Consider the following 20,150-nt stretch of genomic DNA (forward strand, 5'->3'; position numbering starts at 1 on the left):
TGATAACAGACATGGAAAAGTTAAAGAATTGTTGTTTTTGCTTCTATTTATGTTTATGTTATAACTGTTTCTGTTTCTGTTTTTCTTATAGGGATTAGAAATTGTTGTAACTAAATATTTACCTATATTGAACATAGAATGTGTGCATGGCATGTTCTTGCAAACTAGTCAAAAGATGCTATATGTAGAGGTATTGAGAAGAAAAAATACTTTTGGATGTGTGCAAGATCTACCTTTGAGGCAGAGCTTAGGAACAACATTAGTTATATGAAGATGCTGGGGGGAGAAATACTAGATAAGTTGATGTATTTTAATCCAGAGAGATGGAGCAAGGTTTACTTTAGCTTTGAAACAAAGTGTGATGTTGTAGACAACAACATGGTAGAATATTTTAATGTATGAATATTAGGACCTAGGCACAAGATAATAATTACAATGTTAGAGGAGATAAGAGTAAAAATAATGAAAAGAGTGGGACAGATGAGGAATTTTTATGATACTTGGATTAATGACATTTCTCCAATGGCTATGAAAGTACTAAATGATAATACAGCAAGGTCTGTAAAGTACAGTATGGAATAGAATTCTGATACAGTGTATGAGATGCTTGATAGAGGATATAGGCATATTGTAGATCTTCTTAGACAATATTGTAGTTGTAGAGCATGGATGTTGAAGGGTATACATTGTCCTTATGCAGTGGCTGCTCTTCACCACGAAAAACTAGAATCAGTAAACTACATCTCTCACTGGTACAATAGAGAAACTTACATAAACACATATAGTTTCTTCATTCAACCAGTTTTGAATATGAAGATGTGGCCACAATCACATAATATCTCTGCTATGTCACCTCCTGTTAGGAAGATGTCAGGTAGGCCTGGAAAGAATAGAAAGAAAGAAGAAGGTAAAATAAAAAAGAAAATTAAAAAGTTGTCCAAGAGGGGGATTGAGATTTCATGTAGCACTTGTCATTGCAAGGGTCATAACAAAAGAAAATGTACAACAGGTGCACCTGCTGCTGGAACTAATACAAATCCTGGCCTAAGTTCATCTGCTGGTACAGTCCCAAGTGCAGGTCCAAGTGCAGCACCTACTGTTGAAAAAGGGAGAGGTTCAACTGGAAGAGGAAGGGGTAGACCACCAAAGGATTCTACAGAAAAGGTAGTTTATTTAATATGTGTATTATAAACTAATTATGTTTACCTTATACTAAATATCTTCTTTTCTTTCTTTTTAGTGTGCTGGCAGGCCAAGAATGGTTGGAATGGGCTTACTTCACACACAAAGTCGATGCACAATTCTTAATGTAAGTTTACTACTATATTTACTATTGGTCCCTTTACTATCTAAATTTTATTTACTATAATTTATATAAATGTTAACACTTTCTTCATTTAAGCAGTCGGGAATACCTAGTGAGAGATTCAAACTACCAAGTCTTCAGCAGTTGTGACTGAAAATCTCGAATATACACCAAAAATTAGTATAAAATAAAAAGAAAAAAAAGTTATGACCTCCAGGCAACTACAAGAAATGAGAGGAAAAAAATAAATGAAAACAAGGTCCAAGGTTACACATTTGAGTCAGGAAAGCTCCAATGTTCAATCTCTATAAGAAGTTGGTGTAGACTGATAGTTTTCCTTGTATAAATGTTGGCAGTTGTGACTGCATTTAAGACTATGTATTTGATAATTCACTGATGTTGGCAGCTGGATTGGCAGCTTTAACTGAATTTAAGACTGTTTTTTGGTAGTTCACTGATGTTGGCAGCTGTGACTGCTTTAAAAATAATTTATTGGTGGCAGCTTTGACTGCATTTTGTAACTGTAATTAGTTTAACAGTACTGATCTTTTTGTAAATGTATTTGACAACAAGATATAATTGCACTCATTTTTTGTTAATGATTATGCAGTTGTAAGTTTATTGTTGCTGAAATTTGTGTTTGTGATTGTGCAGCAGCTGTGACTGCATTTATTAATGTTAAATTTGTGTTGTGAGAGATGTAGTTTACTGGTTCCAAGTTATGTAATTAATATTGCAATTTGTGTTTGTGCTTGTGCAGCAGCTGTGACTGCATTTATTAATGCTAGATTTGTGTTGTGAGAGATGTAATATTTGTGTATACAACATTACAATTTGTATACAACCTTAAATTTGTGTTGTGAGAGATGTTTTCCTAAACCAGTAATGTTGTATACAAATTGCAACACAAAGAACCACAGAAAACAAAGCCAAAACTGTCAAGTTCAATCTTACAATTTCATTACACAATAATTTAATCACACAACCTAGTAGTTTTGTCTAAGGTAACACCTAATAATTGATACAACTTTCAGCCCCTTAAAACATAACAAAAACAAAGCATCTTAGTTTAGGGCAGTCTTCTTAGAGTTCCTTTCAAGAACATGAATTGAAATAGAAAACTAACACCCAAAATACATACACAAATGAGAGTAGTCCAAAGTTGTTTTTTCCTTTTCTTGGACTTAGCCAACTTGATCTTTCATTTCTTCTCATTTGCCTTCATCATCTTTAAATCATCCTGAAAACTGTCCATTTGCAACTCTATTTTGTTCATGTCTATTTTGCTCTCCACGTATTAGGTTGTCCTATTTTGTTCATCAACTATTTTGTGTTCATAAAATGCAAAATGTATCGAAGATTCAACTCTTTCCTCAAGCTCCCCAATTCTTCCCAATAATTTAGGAATAACAAATTTGGATCGTTCATCAATAGAATCATCCTTCCAAAGCCAAAAATTGGATGTCTATCATTCTAAAATAAAAGCAATTAGATTCGTATACACTATTCAAGATCAATGTTTGAAGGAAAAACTCACTTACCCCATAGTAAGGACAAGTCCAATATCGTCTATCCAAATTTCTTGAGGTCCATGAAGTCATCAAAGGCAAAAGATGTCCATGTTTGCATCGAACCTCGTCCAACTCATGATCTTCTTCTTGCTTACAAAGTCTACTCAAACTTATCTTAGCCATTAAAGTACGATGATTAAGAAAACAAGTTTTAAGAAAGGTTGAACAAACACTTAAGGGAAGAAAAAATTATCAAAATGGCAACAAAATTAAGACAAAATAATCATTAATATAGCAAAAAATAGAAGGATTAAAAAGATTTAGTTACCAATTCTTCAAACAAATGATCTTCAAATTCGATTTTGAAAGACAAATTTGGGAATTAGGGTTCTTAGTTTTGAGCCCCAAATTGGCTTAAATAAGAATAGATCCATTGAAAATTAAAAGTGATGTACTTTTAATGTTTTTAGCCGTTTACTTTTGTTATTCAAAAGGCTGAACGCGCCTAAAACGAGTGTAAGAAAAGCGTCTTAGAATGAGTGTCACGGGGAGGTAATAATATCATTTTTATATAGTTTAGGTGTGTAATAGGTCACTTAGATAGTTTAGGTGTAGCTTAGACTTTTCTTGTATAGTTTGGGGTGGAAACGATGCCTTTTTCCTAAAGTTAACAAGTAGACACATATGTACTATGTGGCGTCCTACGTGGTCAATTCTTATCCTAATAGCATCCTACGTGTATTATGTCATATAGGATGTGTGTGTTTACTTGTTCAATTTTATACAAATTTAAGTGTCTATTTGCGCACACCCAAATTGAAGGTCATAAATGTGGTGTAAGATCAAGTTAAAGAGCATGTTTATGTATTATGTCAAGAAAAAACTACAAAACTATGACTCGTGGTCAAAGGTAAAGCTTGAAATTTTAATTGGGTTCACACTTTTAACAGGTTATTTTAGTCCATATTTAAAAAGGTACGAATCATACATTATCCAGTACAATAGTGTTGAAATAAAAATTTTAGAAAATACCAAAAGGGTAAAGCAAGCATGTTGACTTCACACAATTCATGTCGCTTCTATATAAGAAAACTAGTTACAAGAGCTCATGCCAGCTTGAGTCTAATATATATATTACTTTATTTGTCTATTTTTATATATTTTATTTGTCCCAATTTATATGACATTGATAAAATTTAAAAGTTATCTTTAAAGAAAAAAATGTTTCAAAATATTTAATATCATTTTATCAAAAATATTATGTAATTGATATTTTATACAACTTTCAAAATTTAAAATATCATTCAAAATTCTGAACTTTTTTTAAACCTAAAGTTCAAACTTGTGACCAGCGGAACTTTTATGTAAGTTCAAATTAAGGGCATCTCCAATTACTCTCTAAATTTTATCCTTTAAATATAGAGAATTTCTATTGGAGAACACCAATTTCAATCCACAACTCTATTTCACACTCCAAAAAACGAATCTTCTTCTTGCTCTTCATTTTTTTATTATCATTTTTATTTCTTATTTCATAAATAAATTCCTTTATTTTTTAATATATAATCACCCTATAAAATGCATATTCTTTTCAAAATTGTCATGTAATACAAAATTATTTTTTCTCCAAATTTTTAAATAAAATAAATTACAAGCAATTATTATATATTATTCATATTAATGGACAATGCAAATAAAGGTCAAATAATTGATTAAATACAATTAAATAAGTACTATATCACATTTATTTTAATTTTTACATAAATATTCAACTTTCAAGATTATTACGTTGCTCTCATAAATGCTCTACTAATGCACTACGAGTTCAAAATGAGCATTTTTGTCCTTAATTACTTTATGTCTAGCCAAATGTTGTTCAAATCAATAAAAATATTAATATAAAAAAGATATTACATAAAAAAATTATTACGAATATTTGGGTCGGCTCAACGAATTTTGTGGTCGAAAGTCAAATTTTAATCAAAGGTTTAGAGTATATTCAATAAAATTAACTTTTGTGCATTACACATGTATCTCATGTGCTACCCATGCATCTCGTGCGATGTACGTGCATCTTGTGCGATTTACATGCATCTTATATGCATTTTATGCGCTATACATGTATCCTGTTGTCAGTTAATAAAAATATTTAGAAAAAATGGGGCTTCCAAAAAGTTGGAGCCTCAAGTCATTGCTTTAGTAGCTTTATGGTCGAGCCAGTCCTACGAATATTAGGGACTCAATTAATGATCTTACATACTCTCTCCGTCTCAAATTTCCTAATTTGATTTCCCATTTTACTTGTCTTTTTTCATTAATCAAGAAAAAAAAATCATGTTTTACCCTTTGCATTAATTATTTTTTCTTCAAATTAAAATATAAATATCATTTAATGGGGGTATTATGGTAAACTAGTCATGTTATTAATTATTTTCCTTAATCAATGTGTCATCTCAATTTGGAATGAATAATTTAAAATAGAGGGAGTAATTTATAACATGTAAATTAAAAATGTTATATAATATAAATAATTATATAATAATAATAAAAAAGTAAAATAGAGGGAATGAATAGTGCATCTCCAAATTTAGAGAAGCACTTTTCACCCTCCAAATACCAAGTTTAGAAAGTGAAATAAAAAGTAGTTGGAGATGACCACCCTCGAAATTACCCCACAAAGATAAGAGTTTAAAAGATAATTTGATGAGTGGTTCTACTAAACAAACATAATTTAAATCTAATGAATACGAAGAGAGGCTAAACTAGCTTATGTTAAACTTTGATGCAGTGATTTCTTAATACAACATGTTATTTATTCTTAACCACTTAATCACCAAATTGAACTGTATTTCATTCAAAAGTTCTTTATTTTAAATTAGTAAAAGTAAAGTCAAAGTTGATTCACATCAATTAATCCCGGATATAAATTTGTAATTTCCAATAAAGTTGACACTTCTTTAAATTTTTAAGGGTATATTTGGTGTGATAAATAAGAGCAAATAGTTTGGGATAAAATTTTGGTGCTTCTTCATTTTTTATTTGGCTGTAAAATTCGAAATAACTTATTTTCAAATTAAAAATTAATATTGGAATAAGTTATTCCTTCTTTTTAATGGTATAGTAGTATTGAAATAATTTATTCTCGAATAAAATTATTAAATTGACAAAATTATCCATCAATCCTTTTGTATAATCACTTTCACATCATACTAGAACTGTTGCATTCTCTAAAACAGGATCCACTAGAACTACACACACTATCATATAAAAATGGTGAAATATACCTCTCAAGCATTAAATATGGTTCTAAAATATCCATTCTTTCGTATTTGATTTTTAAAATGTCTTTTTATCCACCTACATAACTGTATTTTACCCTTTTCCTTAACAATATTTAAAAAAAAAAAATTATACTTTTATTGAATATGTGGTATTTTTTTATTGATTAGTAGTTAATTAATAAAAGAAAAAAATTCCTAAACTCAACCCAACTGAAATCGCCAGTAGAACCACCGGAGGTCCTTTTCCGGCATCTCTATAGTTAATTAATTATAAAAAAAAAAAAAAATGCCTAAGGTTCATCTTTATTACATGATTTTGTTAAAAATAAAAAGATCCAGACATTTTCTTCTGTTTTTTGATACACGTTTGAGTCTTTGACATGTAGTTAGGATTGTATATAAGGAGACGATTGGAAGGAGGATTAAGGTTGATAATAAGAATGGCACGAATAGCTTCTTCATCGAAAGTCGAAAGAGGACTTTCGGTGGCTATCGGTAAATTCAGTTGGATTGAGTTTAAGAATTATTAATTTTTTATTAATTAAATTTTGATCAATAAAAAATTGTCGCATATTAATTAAAAGTATTAATTATTAAAAAAAAAATTGTTAAGGAGAAGAGTAAAATAGAGACCGTGGATGAAAGAATATTTTAGAGTGTAAAAATAGAAGAAGGATATTTTCAAAACTTAAAAGAGTGTATTTCACCCTTTTTCATATAAAAAAAAAAAAAAAGATAAAATGTGTTTATGGCCTGTTATAACTATTGATAAAATCTCCACCTTAGCTGCTATATCTTACTAACTAGGATTTAGGATTAGTGAATAATCATAAATAATTATGACGCTTTTATAAATCAGCAAGTTCTTTCTCTCTCTATGTATATAATGTTATTATTTTAAGCCATTGATGTTTAAGATATGCTAATCATAACCAGTAGTTCAATTATGAAAATGTACACCTAAACATAATTAAGCTAAATAAAATGAAAGTTTTATTTTTAAGAATGAATAATTAAAGCTCTACTATATATATATATATATATAAGTTAAATTGATGTAGGACATTTTTTAAAAGAGAAAAGACTTTTTTTCCCTTCTGAACTTGTCCTCCAAACTCACTTTAACACTTAAACTTGACTTCCGCTTATTTACCCCTCTTAACATCTTTAAAGTGTATTTATTTGACCCTTAAAGCTGACTTAGTATTTTTACAAAAAAAAAAAAGGACGCATTTATTTATTATAAAATTAATTTCAGTAATATTATATTTAAAATATAATAAAAAAATTAAAATTAAAATGGACACTTTTCTCTTCTTCTTTCTTCTTCAAATCATCATCAACAACAACACTCAAACCTCTATTAACAACCTCAATTTTTTTTCACTTTCCTCCATTAACAACACTATCCAAGAACAACACTTTCCTATAATTTTTTTCACTTTCCTCCATTAACACCCCCCAAGAACAAACATGAAAACACTATTAAATAATTTTTTCCATTGAACACCATCTCGACCTTCAATCCAACTTCCTCAAAATTTAGATGAAAATTAAATTAAATTGATGATTTTGTTTTTGAATCACTTATCATCAATGAAATTTCTTTTTATTTTTACTTTTGAATTTTTTTGTTAATAAGAAAATTTGAAAAAAATACTTTTAACTTGATGAGAGTATTTTTGTTTGAATAAGAAAGAAGAGGGCGGGGGTGGGGGGCTGGAAGGGTGGGGTAAGAGTGGGGCTGAAAAGGGAGAAAGAAAGGCGGGCGGGGAGGGGGGTAGATGAATTTTTTATTTAATTATATATATATATATATATATATAAAAATAGTATGTGTATGGAAATTTTTTTTAATATTAATTTCTTACGTGGCAATGACCTGGCACTGATATGACACTGATTTGGCAACCCACCCTCCGTTGTGAGAGTAATATTCAGTTTTGAGAGGTGAAACAAACACACTTTAAAGATGTTAAGGAGGGTAAATAAACAGAAGTTAAGTTTAAGTGCTAAAGTGAGTTTGGAGGACAAGTTCGGGAGGGGGGGGGGGGGGGGGAAAAAAAAAATAGGACCCATTTGGTCATACATTTTTCAAGTAGTTTTTAGAAGAAGAAAAAATGACAACTAGTGTTTGATCATATAATTTGTCATTATTTGACAAATATTTTTGACAAATAATTTAAATTCTCAAATACTAGAAAAGAATTGATATTTGAGCCGAATTTCAATTTTTGAAATCTTTTTAAAGTAAAATATATTTTTCAAATACTATGATCAAACACATCGTGAAACTTCACTCAAAAATGACTTACCAAAAATATTTAAAAATCTATGATCAAACACTAGCTTACTCTTAAAAAATATGTAATGTATATTATTTTTAGTGCAACAAATTAAATCAAACAATTAATAAAAAATAATACTAAAATAACTAACCAACACCCATCATAACTTTTATTCAAACCAAACGATCCCTAAGTATTTGGTAACTCGTTAATCTTCACATTCTTACTTTAATTGATGCGTTCATATAAGATGTTGTCATGAACATAATGAGATTGAGCAAGTTATGTCATATATTTTTTATAAATGGTATGTTAGAAGTTTTTTATTTTTATTTAGATGAAATGGATGGACCCTTGTACTTGTCTGAGTTTGTAAAGTGGACATTTCTACTTAATCTTTTGTCATCTAAATCCTTAAACGCGCTGAAACATAATATTTTTAACTCTTATAATTATTCACTGAGCATATGTGACATTAATAATGCTGAGCTGGAAAAAATATGTATTTGCACACGTTTTAAAGCAAGTGAAATCAATATTTTATATTTAAAATATTAAAATTTTAAAAAACTAATAATAAATTTAGAAGAAAGAAAAATGATGTGAGGGAAGTGGAAAAATGGAGTGAGAGAGGTGGAAATCATGTTTTTTTGTGGTTGTGGGTTGGGGGAGGTGGAGATGGTGTGGATGGTGATTGTGGGTTTGGAAAGGTGGGGGAGGTGAGAAATATGAATTTTGTTATAAAAAATAATTTTTAATTTATTATATATTTTTTATTTAATATTGTTCATTAATAATTTTAAAAAGTAATTAATGACGTGAATTTGACGTGACATTAATTTATGTGACGTAGATCTGATGTGTAATTTATTTAGGACTAGTGAGCTACACACATGATAAGAAGGGTTTAAAATTTTGTATTTTGATGGGTTAAGGGGTTCAGATGACAAAAAACTAAGTAAAAATGTCCACTTTACAAACTCAGACAAGTACAAGAGTGCATTAGATCATTTCACCTTTTGTTTACGGTATATACATCTTTAACAATGTTGCTCTCACTGTTTTACTCTTTTTTTTTTGTCGTAGTTTCATTTGACACAACAATTAATAATAATAATAATAATAAGTTAAACTGATCATATTAAATATATCATAACATTTGTGTATGACTATAGAAATTTTAAAAATTTGTGATCTTAAACATGTGAAGTATTTATTTGGTTATAAAACTTTCTCATTAAGAAAATATAGAAATGTGTCATTCTTTTTTAAATAAACTTAGAGTCCGCTTGGATAAGCTGAAAAAAAGCGACTGAAAAAAAGTTCCTTAAAAGTGCTTTTGAAAGTGCTGAACTTATTTTAAAAATAAGCAGTTAAGTGTTTGGATAAAAGTGCTGAAATTGAAAAAAAGTTATTGATGTGTTTGGTAAATAATGCTTTTAAGCACTTTTTTTGGTTAAAATGACTGAAATACCCTTATAGCTGTTAATAATATTTAGAGTTGATTATTATTAATTTTTATTGCTAAAATGATTCAAAATAAAATTAATATATATTTTAATATATATATATATATATATATTAAAAATATATTTTCATGAATGACTATTAATTTGTGCGCTAAAAATAATTTTTTGAAAGAGTTTAAAGTGTTGAATGTTTGTGTTTGAAAAATATAATTATATATTAAAAGATTATTTATTTCTTCATGGTTATATTAAGATTTCGTATCATTAAGATATATTTATTTTTTTCATTCAAAGCGGGGCTAATCAGCCCATTTATTTAAAAAAGGTAGAAAAGGAGAATTAGTGCTAAGGGTAAAATTGGAATAACTTATAATTGCAAGGGACAGAATGGTAATTTATATAGTCAACTTAAAATTTCAAAAAAAATAAGCACCTAGAGGGCTGCTTCTTGATTTTGGCTTTAAAAAAAAGCCAAAATCAACTTATTTTAAGCAATTAAATTTTTTGCCAAACATCATTATAAACAAAAAAAGTGCTTATAAGTTGTTTTGACCAACTTATAAGCACATCCAAACACCCTCTTAGACTTATTTGTTTTTGTTAAGATAATTTAGACATTTGAATCTAAAATATCTTTGAATATATATTAAGATGTACATTCAGATTTGGCTTGAGTCATCGCCAGACACCTAAAGTTGTTCCGAAAATTCAGTTAGACCCCTCAACTAAGGCCTGTACCTATCAAATCCATAACCTACCCAAATTTGATCCAATCAGGCCTTTTTTGCCTACATGACACACCGCATGTTTTTCACTCATTTAAGGCACGTGAGGAGTGATTTTTTTACTAATTTATGAATAAAAAGTGTCAATTGTCACTGAGGGCCTCAAAAAATTATTAATAAACAATTTTTTTTAAAAAGGTTCAACCATCCCCCCCTCCTCATTTGATACCCTCTCTTCATCTTCTTCTCCCACCCTTCTTCCTCATTCTTTTTTTTTTCTTAAACTTATTAGTATAGGTAATTATATTTTGTTCCTTTATACTTTCAGGAAATTAAACGTAGGTGTTGTATTGTTTAAATGAATTTTCATCTTATTCAAGATTTTGGCATAATCATCTAAGTTAATCACAGAAACTGACATTATTTCTCTATCGATGGAATTTTCTATGTTTTACCAAAAAATAAAAAGATTGGTGTTTAAATAAGAATATTGATTTGGGGCATTTGGGTTGTAGCAGTCATAAGAGAAAAGGTCAAAGGGTTCTCAAAACTAGTAAGGTTTCAAGAATGCCGTGGAAAAGGAGTAGAATTATTTTTTTGTTGTTGAAACAATAATCTTGGTAAAATCAATGGTTTTGGAGATTTTACAAGTTTTTCTTGTTTAACAATGGGAACAGCAACAACCAAGAAAGTGTCAAAATCAATTGATTAAGGAATGGGTGAAGATGACAGGATGGGTGGGGGGATGAAGACGACGGGATGGGTGGGGTGGGGTGCGAACGACGGGGGAGGGGTGTGAAGACGATAATTGTGTGTGTGTAGACGACGGGGGAGGGTGTGTGTGTGAAGACGATGACTGGGTGGGTTGGGGTGCCTTTTTTCTTTTTTTTTTAATTAAAAAATTATTATTAAATAATAATTAAATAGAAAAATGGACAAAATGCCATATAATTATTTTTTTTGTCCCGTGTTTTTTTCTAATTGGTTATTTTTGCCACATCAGCGCGTGTGTATTGCACACACTTTAATTTTTAGCTGATTGTCCAAAAAGGCCTAATTGGATCGAAATTTGGGTGGATTAGGAGCCTGGTAGGTACATGCCTTAGTTGAGGGGTCTAAGCGAATTTTCGAGACAACTTTAAGTGTCTACCGATGACTAATCTGAATATTCAACTTAATTTTAAAATGTCATATTAAGATTATTTGTGTTATCAATATATGAATGTATAAAACTTTTCTCTATTTAACAATTAATAGATATAAGAAACTAAATTAATATAATATCATATTAAGAATATTTTTAAATAATTACATGACATTTGATGGTTATGATGGCCAGAGATACTACTGGTTGTAAGTATCAATTAATGATAGTGTTAGTTACAGGTAGTAGCTAGTGGTAATAGTGGTTGACAGTAGTGTTTAATAATTGGTGTTCGATGCTGGTAGTTGGAGGTGGCGGGTGATAATTTGTATTAATAATAGTGATAACTAATGATGGTGATGAACTATCATGATTGTGTGTAGTGATTAATGGTGGTTGGTGTTGACAATTATAAATGGTGGCTACCGATAGTAACAACTGACGCAATTGATGCTAATAATTGGTGGAGTAGAGATGAACTGTCACTTTTGTAAGAAATAGACCTCTTAATAATATTAAGACTTTGATATAGATTTAATCATTTAGATCTATTACTCATTAAGTGGTGGTAAAATTTAAAAAACACTTATTTTTATAACCAAAATGTTCCCGCGCCAAACAGATTGTCACCTAACAGAAATTCATTTCTCATTGACTGGTAGTTTCCCTGCTAGGACAAACGCTTCTTTCTTCATGAAAGCTTCAATCACAAACCACAGAGACCTATTCATCTCATGGAAACACCTTCGCAGATTCGTGATTTACACTCGCGTAACATTTCTCTCCTCGTGGAAATTGAGACTCTTCGTGCATCCAACCAAAGTCTCCAATCAGAATTGACACAAAAGGATGAACTCCTTCACCAAACTCAGCTGCAGAAGGACGATGCTCTCAAGAAATACGTTGATCTTTCGAAGGAAAGAGACACACTTCGTGTCGCGATTCAGAGACTTGAGGATGATTTCTACGAAGAAACAGAGAGAATTAGGACCGAGCTCGAGGTTTCTAGGAAGAAAGCTGAGGAACTAGTAGCTGAGAAAAGAGAACAATCAGAAGTTTGTTCGCGTAACTTGGAGATCATGCAATCAGCGAAGCATGGCTTAATGAGGTTAGTTGAGAATCTTGATTTGACTCCTAATAGATCGGGAGATTCTGAGTTAAAGAGCGAAAAGACAAAACTGTTGAATGAAAAATCTACCGTGTTTTCTTTGGTTGTGGAGCTGGTGAACTTGGTCGAGGAAAAATGGGGAGAGTATGAGGAGACGAGGAAAAAGGAGAAGAGAGAATTGGAGAAGAGTGTGATGAGTTTAACAGAGGAGAATCGAGATGCTAGTAGCTTGCTTAAAATTGCTTTGGTGGAAAAGGAAGCGGCGGAGAAGAGTTTGAACAGATTAAGAGGCAATACTGAACAGAAGAAAGCAGCCATTTTGCAGATTGCAGAGAGAGGGTTACAAAGAGTTGGATTTGGGTTCGGGTTTATGATGGGAAGTGCAACCACTGAAACATCTTCAGATAATGATGAATGTGAAAAAGAAGCTGTTACTCTGGTAACATTTTTGTCTCAGAGCATTTATACGCATACAAGGGGAGCCTTGACGTAACTGGTAAAGTTGCTACCAGGAGATTACGGGTTCAAGGTGCGGAAACAACCTCTTGCAGAAATGCAGGGCAAGTTTGCGTACAACAGACCCTTGTGGTCCAGCTCCTCCCCGGATGCACTGGTCTGCCATTTAGCATTTACAAACACATGCACACACACTTATGTTTGTAAAATACTGTGCTAACTTTGAAGTTTGAACCGTTGGCTTATCTAAATTCTAGATTTGGCTTAGCATCTCTACATATTTGTCACCCAACGATAACCTATTCAAATATGAAGTCGTCAAATTTCAGAATCAATAGTCATACTAATATAAAGATGTAGATGTCAATCTAATCTAGAAGAGCTAACAGCATACACGTGCTTATTAAGAGTTCAGGACAAATTTCATCCCATTTATGCTCTGCTAACAACTTTATATGACAATTGAGAAATAATGACTATTAAGATCCACAGAGGTGTACTATTGCTACTGATCAATGACATTAAATTCATTCTCAACTAGCCAACTCTTTAGGCAATTTTAAGCCTCTCAACTCAACAACAATATTCTTGACCTTTGTGTAAATTGAGATTTATAGCAGAGAATGGTTTATCACCTTGAAGGTAGTCTTTTTAAAAACTTGATTGGAAATCACTTGGCATATTTCTGACTTGATATATTTAATTCCAGGCCTCAACTGTAGAAACAATAACAAAGAAGTTAAGAGTTGAAATCACACAGTTGCAGAAGTCGTTGGAGGAATCTAGGTATTGTGCTGGCAAAATACAGTTCTTATGTTTGTTGTCATCATGTCCACCTTCAAATTCGGTGTGAATTTCCTCAAGCTTTTTATTATACTCTGTATTGCTTGACTGCATCCAACATAATGTTGTTTTAGATCAAGTTTGTATAAGATATTACTCCTTTCAAATTTTACAATTAAAGCTTAGATGGTGGGAGCACGAAAACTGGAATAAGTAGTAATAACATTAACTACAGTTCAAAATTAAGCCTGGTGCTTGACCGCATTATATCAACTACAATCACATTTCATGAATGAGACTCAATCAATTGGCTATGGTAAAGTAAAGTACCCTTTCTGCTAATATATAGCATAGTACAACTTTGAAGCTTCTTGTACTTTATTAGTGAAAGATCACTTCTGGCAGACTGCAAGAACACAAATGAGATGAGATGACCCTCATTGATCACGAAAATGCACATGTCATCTGCTGCCTCCCTCCCTCCCTCCCTCCTTACCCTCTTTAGATGGGATCAAGCTTGATAAAATTGCTTAATTTTTCATCAAAAGTATGTATGTCCGGCAGGTGTATACGTGTTACTCGATGCATATCAAGGAAGAAAACACTAAAGCAATTTAGTATCTTGTAACTTTAATAACCTACTCACTTAGGGGAGTATAATGGAGAGAGAAAACCTTAGAGAAGATTGGAGATAAATCATGATAGAAAGTCTCATTTTAGAAGCCTGGAAGCATGTAGGATGGAAAGATAAAAAGACAAGGATAGGAAGTTTCTCCCATATGCTTCATGTGTTTGATGTGGAGGCAAGATAAGAAGGGCTAGTGAGGTTGAACTCCCTCCCCAGAAATCAAATGTACGTTCCTTTTTCCTTTTCTTTTTTTTTTTAGAGTAAAGCATCTAATACCTCCTGAACTATGACCGAATTTGTAACGACACTGCAACTTCATGGGAATCCTATATCACCTGAACTAAATTTTAGCGTATTTTTGTCAATTTTTTTAGCTGACGTGACACCTTTGACATAAGGGACCTATTTTTATGTAATAAGGTGCCACATTAGCACAAAAGGGTGACAAAAATACGCTAAAATTGAGTTCAAGGGTAATAGGACCCCTGTGAGGTTGGAGTATGTCGTAGAAACTTTGGCCATAATTCGGGGGGAAGGGAGGGGTACTGGATGCAGCTTATCTCTTCTTTTTTTTCCAAAGAAAAAGATATAGAATTCTGGGAATAATAGGAATTTGGAACAACCTAAATCAAAATTACCTCTGAACAAGATCATGAGTTCCCTTAATAAATCCAGATAAACCAGGTAAAGTTCCTCTAAAGTGCAAATTAAGTTATCTAAACTATTCATTTAGTAAGTGGCAAGTAACAAAAGCTTCATGGTAAATTGTTTGGCTAATAATTTCAGTTTTTTTTTCTTTTGACAACCGTGGTGTACGGGCCAGTTTTTGTGTACCTCGACTAAATCCACAGGACACCTGCCACCTCCCACCAACAACAAATACCACATAACTCTGTTCACCTAGGATAGGACAAATGGGAAGAATCACCTAATATTTTTGTCTTCGCTGAGGTTTGGACTTGATACCTCTGGTTTTCAACACACTTCATTGACCACGAGGCCACACCCTTGGGTGCTTTCAGATTTTCTGAACTAAACTGTCGAGCTCCTCTTTTATATGCAGCTCACCAAGAACCAAATGGTAGAAAGTTCCAACTTCCAACTATTCATTGTTTTAGTTGTACACACAAGTTTGTTTAAATCTCACTGGTATAATCCAGTTATGAGTTTTCAGATGTGTGAGCACAACTAATTTTTTCTCTGACTTAGTGACACTACAGAAGAATAACTTCTAAAGATGGAGGTCCTTTCTAGTAGTGCTGGCCTAGCCCTTCCAAGGAACTTACTGGACCTGAATGAGTCTGAAATCCCTTCTGTTCTCTCTTACATACACGTAAACGCACAATGGCGCACACACACAAAACAGGCTTTGAGTGGCTCGAAAAAGGAAGAGTAACTTTAGCAGTCTCCCTTCTCAACTTCAGTATATCCGGTTGGACCTCATTTAAACATGCTCCATCACTTTTGTTCCAAAGTGCTTACGACTACAAGAGAACATACCTATAAGAGGAGCAAAGAGTTGTAGAACATTAACTACACTTTAATCCTTTACCTGGAGTCTTGTGTTTAATTATCTGATAACTGCCAGGTCAGACATGGAGTCTCTGCAGCATCTATCAGACAAACAAAGTCAGAAACTAGCAGAAAATATGATCTACATTAAAGAATTGGAAGATAAGAAAATGATGCTTACTCAAAAGGTTAGTTTCTAACGAAGGTAAGACGTACTAGTACTTAAAATATACAACTGTTGCATGCTTTTTCCCTATTTTATCTTCCAGGTTGAAGAACTCATGAACGAAAATAAAGAAGCTGAAGAAGAAATTTCTAGATGGAGAGCGGCTTGTGAAATGGAAGTGGAAGCTGGAAAGAAAGCTATTAAGGAGAACAAAGAACTGGTAGGTTTGCTCGATCAGTCTTTTCACTTCTACAGTTCTACTTGCGTTGTTCCTACCCTCTTGTTGTCACAAGTAGTTGATAGATTTTATTTGGCGATAATTCAGTAATGTTAAGAATTAGTAAGTTGGCTGTAGCTATGGATCCAACAAATATTACAGAATAACTATTGATTCAAATATGATTCACGGGTTCAAGCCTTGGAAACAGCCTCCGGCAGAAATGCAAGGTAAGGCTGCGTACAATACACCCCTGTGGTAGGGCCCTTCCCGGGACCCTGCGCATGGCAGCAGCTTAAATGCACCGGACTGCCCTGCCCTTTTTTGTTTACTACAGTAATATTTTGTTAACGACAGGCCAATATTCTGAAAGAAGAACTAGAAAAGACCAGAACTGCTTTACGTACTACAAATAGCATGTTGAAACTGAAAGATGAACTAGAGGAGGCAGCCATCTGTGCCAGGGAAGCAGCTGAGAGAGATCTCCAGCTTGCGGACAGCAGGGCTACTGAGCTACGTAAGCAGATTGTGGAGCTAACAAAACAATTAGAAGTTGCAGGGAAAAAGGAGCAAATAAATCGCCGTAGAGTAAGGCATGTGTGCTGGCCAATGCGATCTCTCAAGTTCTGCGATGCTACTAATACAACTGCTGCACGAAATGTTACACGGATGCTACCAGAAATGCAAGCATTTATCCGTAACACTTGAACTTTTAGCCTTCAGTTAAATGTTGTTCATGAATTTCTGCTTCCATCTAGTGAAGGATACTGCTACAGTTGAATAATTCTTGTTTCTGAATGGTCGTTCCATGAGATAAGTTCAGTTCAATAACTCAACCAAAGATAGATAGATAGATACGTACATATAAACAAGGGGAAAGATAAACTAAGTCTTTCATAGGTAAGGCTTGCCTTTTCATAATACATAACGGAACATATAACCATGACAACTGAAACACTAAAATCTCAAACTTTATATACTTAATGGAATTAACAACAACACAATGAAATTGTTGGCAACTTCTAGTTGCCATCAAAAGAACTATTGTTCACAATCTAGATGAAAAGCTGTCCAGCCATTCTTCTCATCAAGCCATTTACCTGCAAAAGAATAAAATCAGAGGAAAAAAGAACAGCGCATGAATAACTTGAATTCTATTAGTTCAAATCCCACAGAACAAATTTCAAGTAAAATCGATTGAATGCTTGAAAGTCCTTTAATTCGTCCCAACATAAGTTGTTGTATTAGAATCAAGTGAAATTTCTAATTCTTCGAGTGTCCTTTTCTTGCTTTCCCTGAACCCAAAACGTAAGAAGTCTTCTTTTTTTGCTTTTGTTTTTCCTCTTTTGAGAGGGGACACTATCAACACATACACCAGACCAAAAACAAACCATTCAAAAGACTTTGACAAGTTTACCTCCTAGCAATGTCTTTTTTTCCCCCACATAGATTTACTTTTTTCTTCTTAAGCTTCGACACTCAAGAAAATTTTAAGTATATGGCAGTAATGACTGTAGCTCAGAAAATTAACTGCAACACATAGGACATCAAGTGATATTGAAGTAAAGATAAGTGAAAATACCTCTTTTTCTGAGAGACCAACTTCTTGCAAATCTTCAAGCTGAGTAAAAATTATAAAACAGATCAATAATTTTAAGTAGAATCGTTATTATCCTTTTTTCAATGATGCAAAACCATGAATTATGTTCCAAGATACTTACACTCTTAAAAGGTTCAGGAGATTCTTCACGAAGTTCAAGAATGTAAGTTGCTCTCTTTTCTCCAATGCCCTGTGTAAAACATGACATTGACTTGTAAACCATTTTGTGCACTGATAGGCTTGATAAAAAATAGTATTAGAAACCGAGCTTACCTGAATCCTTCTTAACTCTTCCCTGTAATCACAAATGAGAGAGAAGAATGTTAAAATTAGCCCATGCATACATCACATAGAATAAACATATATATTGACATCCAATTATTAAACATGTGTTCCCCTTTGACCTTTTTGTACTTGTCGATCATCCTTCTATAGTCACAGTACAAAGCAGATTATAAGATTATTTCCCTGAGAATGAAAGAAGGAACTATGGGAACTTGTGGTTTGCTTCTTAAGATAACATAAAAACAAGTGCTTTACAACTAAAAAGAAGCTTCGCAGAAAAGGTGAAAACTGGACAACAAAAAAATAGCTTGAAAAATAAATATCAAGGTTGCTACTTAACTTGTCTTTTGCTACTTAAGGTAATAACATGAAGGTTTTTGTCTTTAAGAACTTGTAAGTTTCCGCTTTACAACTTTAAAAGAAGACATTGCCAAAAAAGAGAAAGCTGGACAGGGAAATATAGCTTGAGAAGTAAATATCAAGTTAGTCTTACTGTATTTTGGAAGCAATAAAAAATATGATGAGAAGGAAAAATCATAGTCAGCAAAAAATTGAAAATCAATATCAAAAGGAAAATGAACGACATGTAAAGAGGGGAACCAGTTACATGGGAAATCGTTCACTTACTTGCTTGCAGTATTTAAGAAATTCAGATATTCTTGGACAAGACAATTCTGCACAATGAAAAGGTGATTGAATGAGTTGGAAGTAGCATCAAAAAACAAGATGTTTAAAAAATTATTCACAAAATGTACCTTCACTCCAGAACTACGGGTATGAAATCTCTCCCAAGGACTACTATACTTGACGATATCCAAAGTTCTCACATCAGTTTCAGTTTTGGGGGTTTTAGGTTCTATAATGTCATAACTTTCGAGGGTTTCTTGGGATGAATCCGATTGCTTTGGCATGAGCATATTCAAAGGAGTTGAAGCCTCCAACAATCGTAAATTGTTCGTTATTTCTCTAAGTCTTGCACTTAGTGGCGGTGATCCAACTTTATCTATGTTCAAGTATTCATTTTTCTTCTCTATACCAACAACATCTGCAATGTTATTGAATATGTGAAAAGAAGTAAAAGATAATGGATGCTTATATTAAGCACAGAAACCAACTTGTGACACAACGCACCCTCATCTGGAAAAGAAATTATTTCTTTGATATCACAGTTAACTTCAGGAGTGGCTTCTAAATCCATTGCTTTCTTTGGTGGAGAGGAATCCTGAGATGCAAAGATAAGTCTCAGTAGTCAGTATACACTGGGTATGTCGTTGTAGTCAGTATACAGATAACACAAGTTCAATAAAGTGCATCAATAGCACCTTGCAGAAAATGTTCAACTAAATGATTACTGTACAACCAAATTTAAGTTGCCTTACCTTTTCCATTTTCTTAACAGAGTTTGTTTCTTTGAAAGCACTTGGGATTTCCTGAAACTAATACATTAGTTAAACCCGTGCATAGTACTCAAGACGGCAAAAAATCGAACGAACAGAAATACATTCACAAAATTTTAGGATACTTACATTTTCTGCTGATAATATCAAGGCTTCAGAGCTATCTGAATTGGACTTGTCTTGAGAAGTCTAGCAATACATAACAGTATAACACCTTAAGTTTCACGTGGCATAACTAAACAATAAGTGATATATTAACATCTTTAATAAACCA

The 20,150-nt window shown here is 32.4% G+C and overlaps 2 protein-coding genes across 2 annotated transcripts in view; one reads left to right on the top strand and one right to left on the bottom strand.

The window, feature by feature from the left end:
* The first annotated feature begins 12,343 nt into the window (after window positions 1-12,343).
* On the top strand, window positions 12,344-17,392 carry LOC107863261 (uncharacterized protein At3g49055). The gene is made up of 5 exons (XM_016709102.2): window positions 12,344-13,271; window positions 13,998-14,074; window positions 16,288-16,399; window positions 16,481-16,597; window positions 16,952-17,392. Exons 1-5 carry the CDS (start codon window positions 12,459-12,461, stop codon window positions 17,300-17,302), a joined length of 1,470 nt encoding a protein of 489 aa, XP_016564588.1. The 5' UTR covers window positions 12,344-12,458; the 3' UTR covers window positions 17,303-17,392.
* A 67-nt stretch (window positions 17,393-17,459) lies between these two features.
* LOC107863259 (kinesin-like protein KIN-10C) overlaps window positions 17,460-20,150 on the bottom strand; it is a gene marked incomplete in the record, with an annotated part of 8,034 nt that continues 5,343 nt past the window's right edge. The window contains 9 exon segments of the mRNA XM_047409370.1: window positions 17,460-17,694; window positions 18,177-18,215; window positions 18,316-18,384; window positions 18,468-18,489; window positions 19,107-19,153; window positions 19,235-19,524; window positions 19,611-19,701; window positions 19,859-19,909; window positions 20,006-20,065. Of these exon segments, the coding sequence (XP_047265326.1) occupies window positions 17,650-17,694; window positions 18,177-18,215; window positions 18,316-18,384; window positions 18,468-18,489; window positions 19,107-19,153; window positions 19,235-19,524; window positions 19,611-19,701; window positions 19,859-19,909; window positions 20,006-20,065 (714 nt within the window).

Source organism: Capsicum annuum, chromosome 3, assembly GCF_002878395.1.
Source record: "Capsicum annuum cultivar UCD-10X-F1 chromosome 3, UCD10Xv1.1, whole genome shotgun sequence".
NCBI classification, from domain to species: domain Eukaryota; kingdom Viridiplantae; phylum Streptophyta; class Magnoliopsida; order Solanales; family Solanaceae; genus Capsicum; species Capsicum annuum.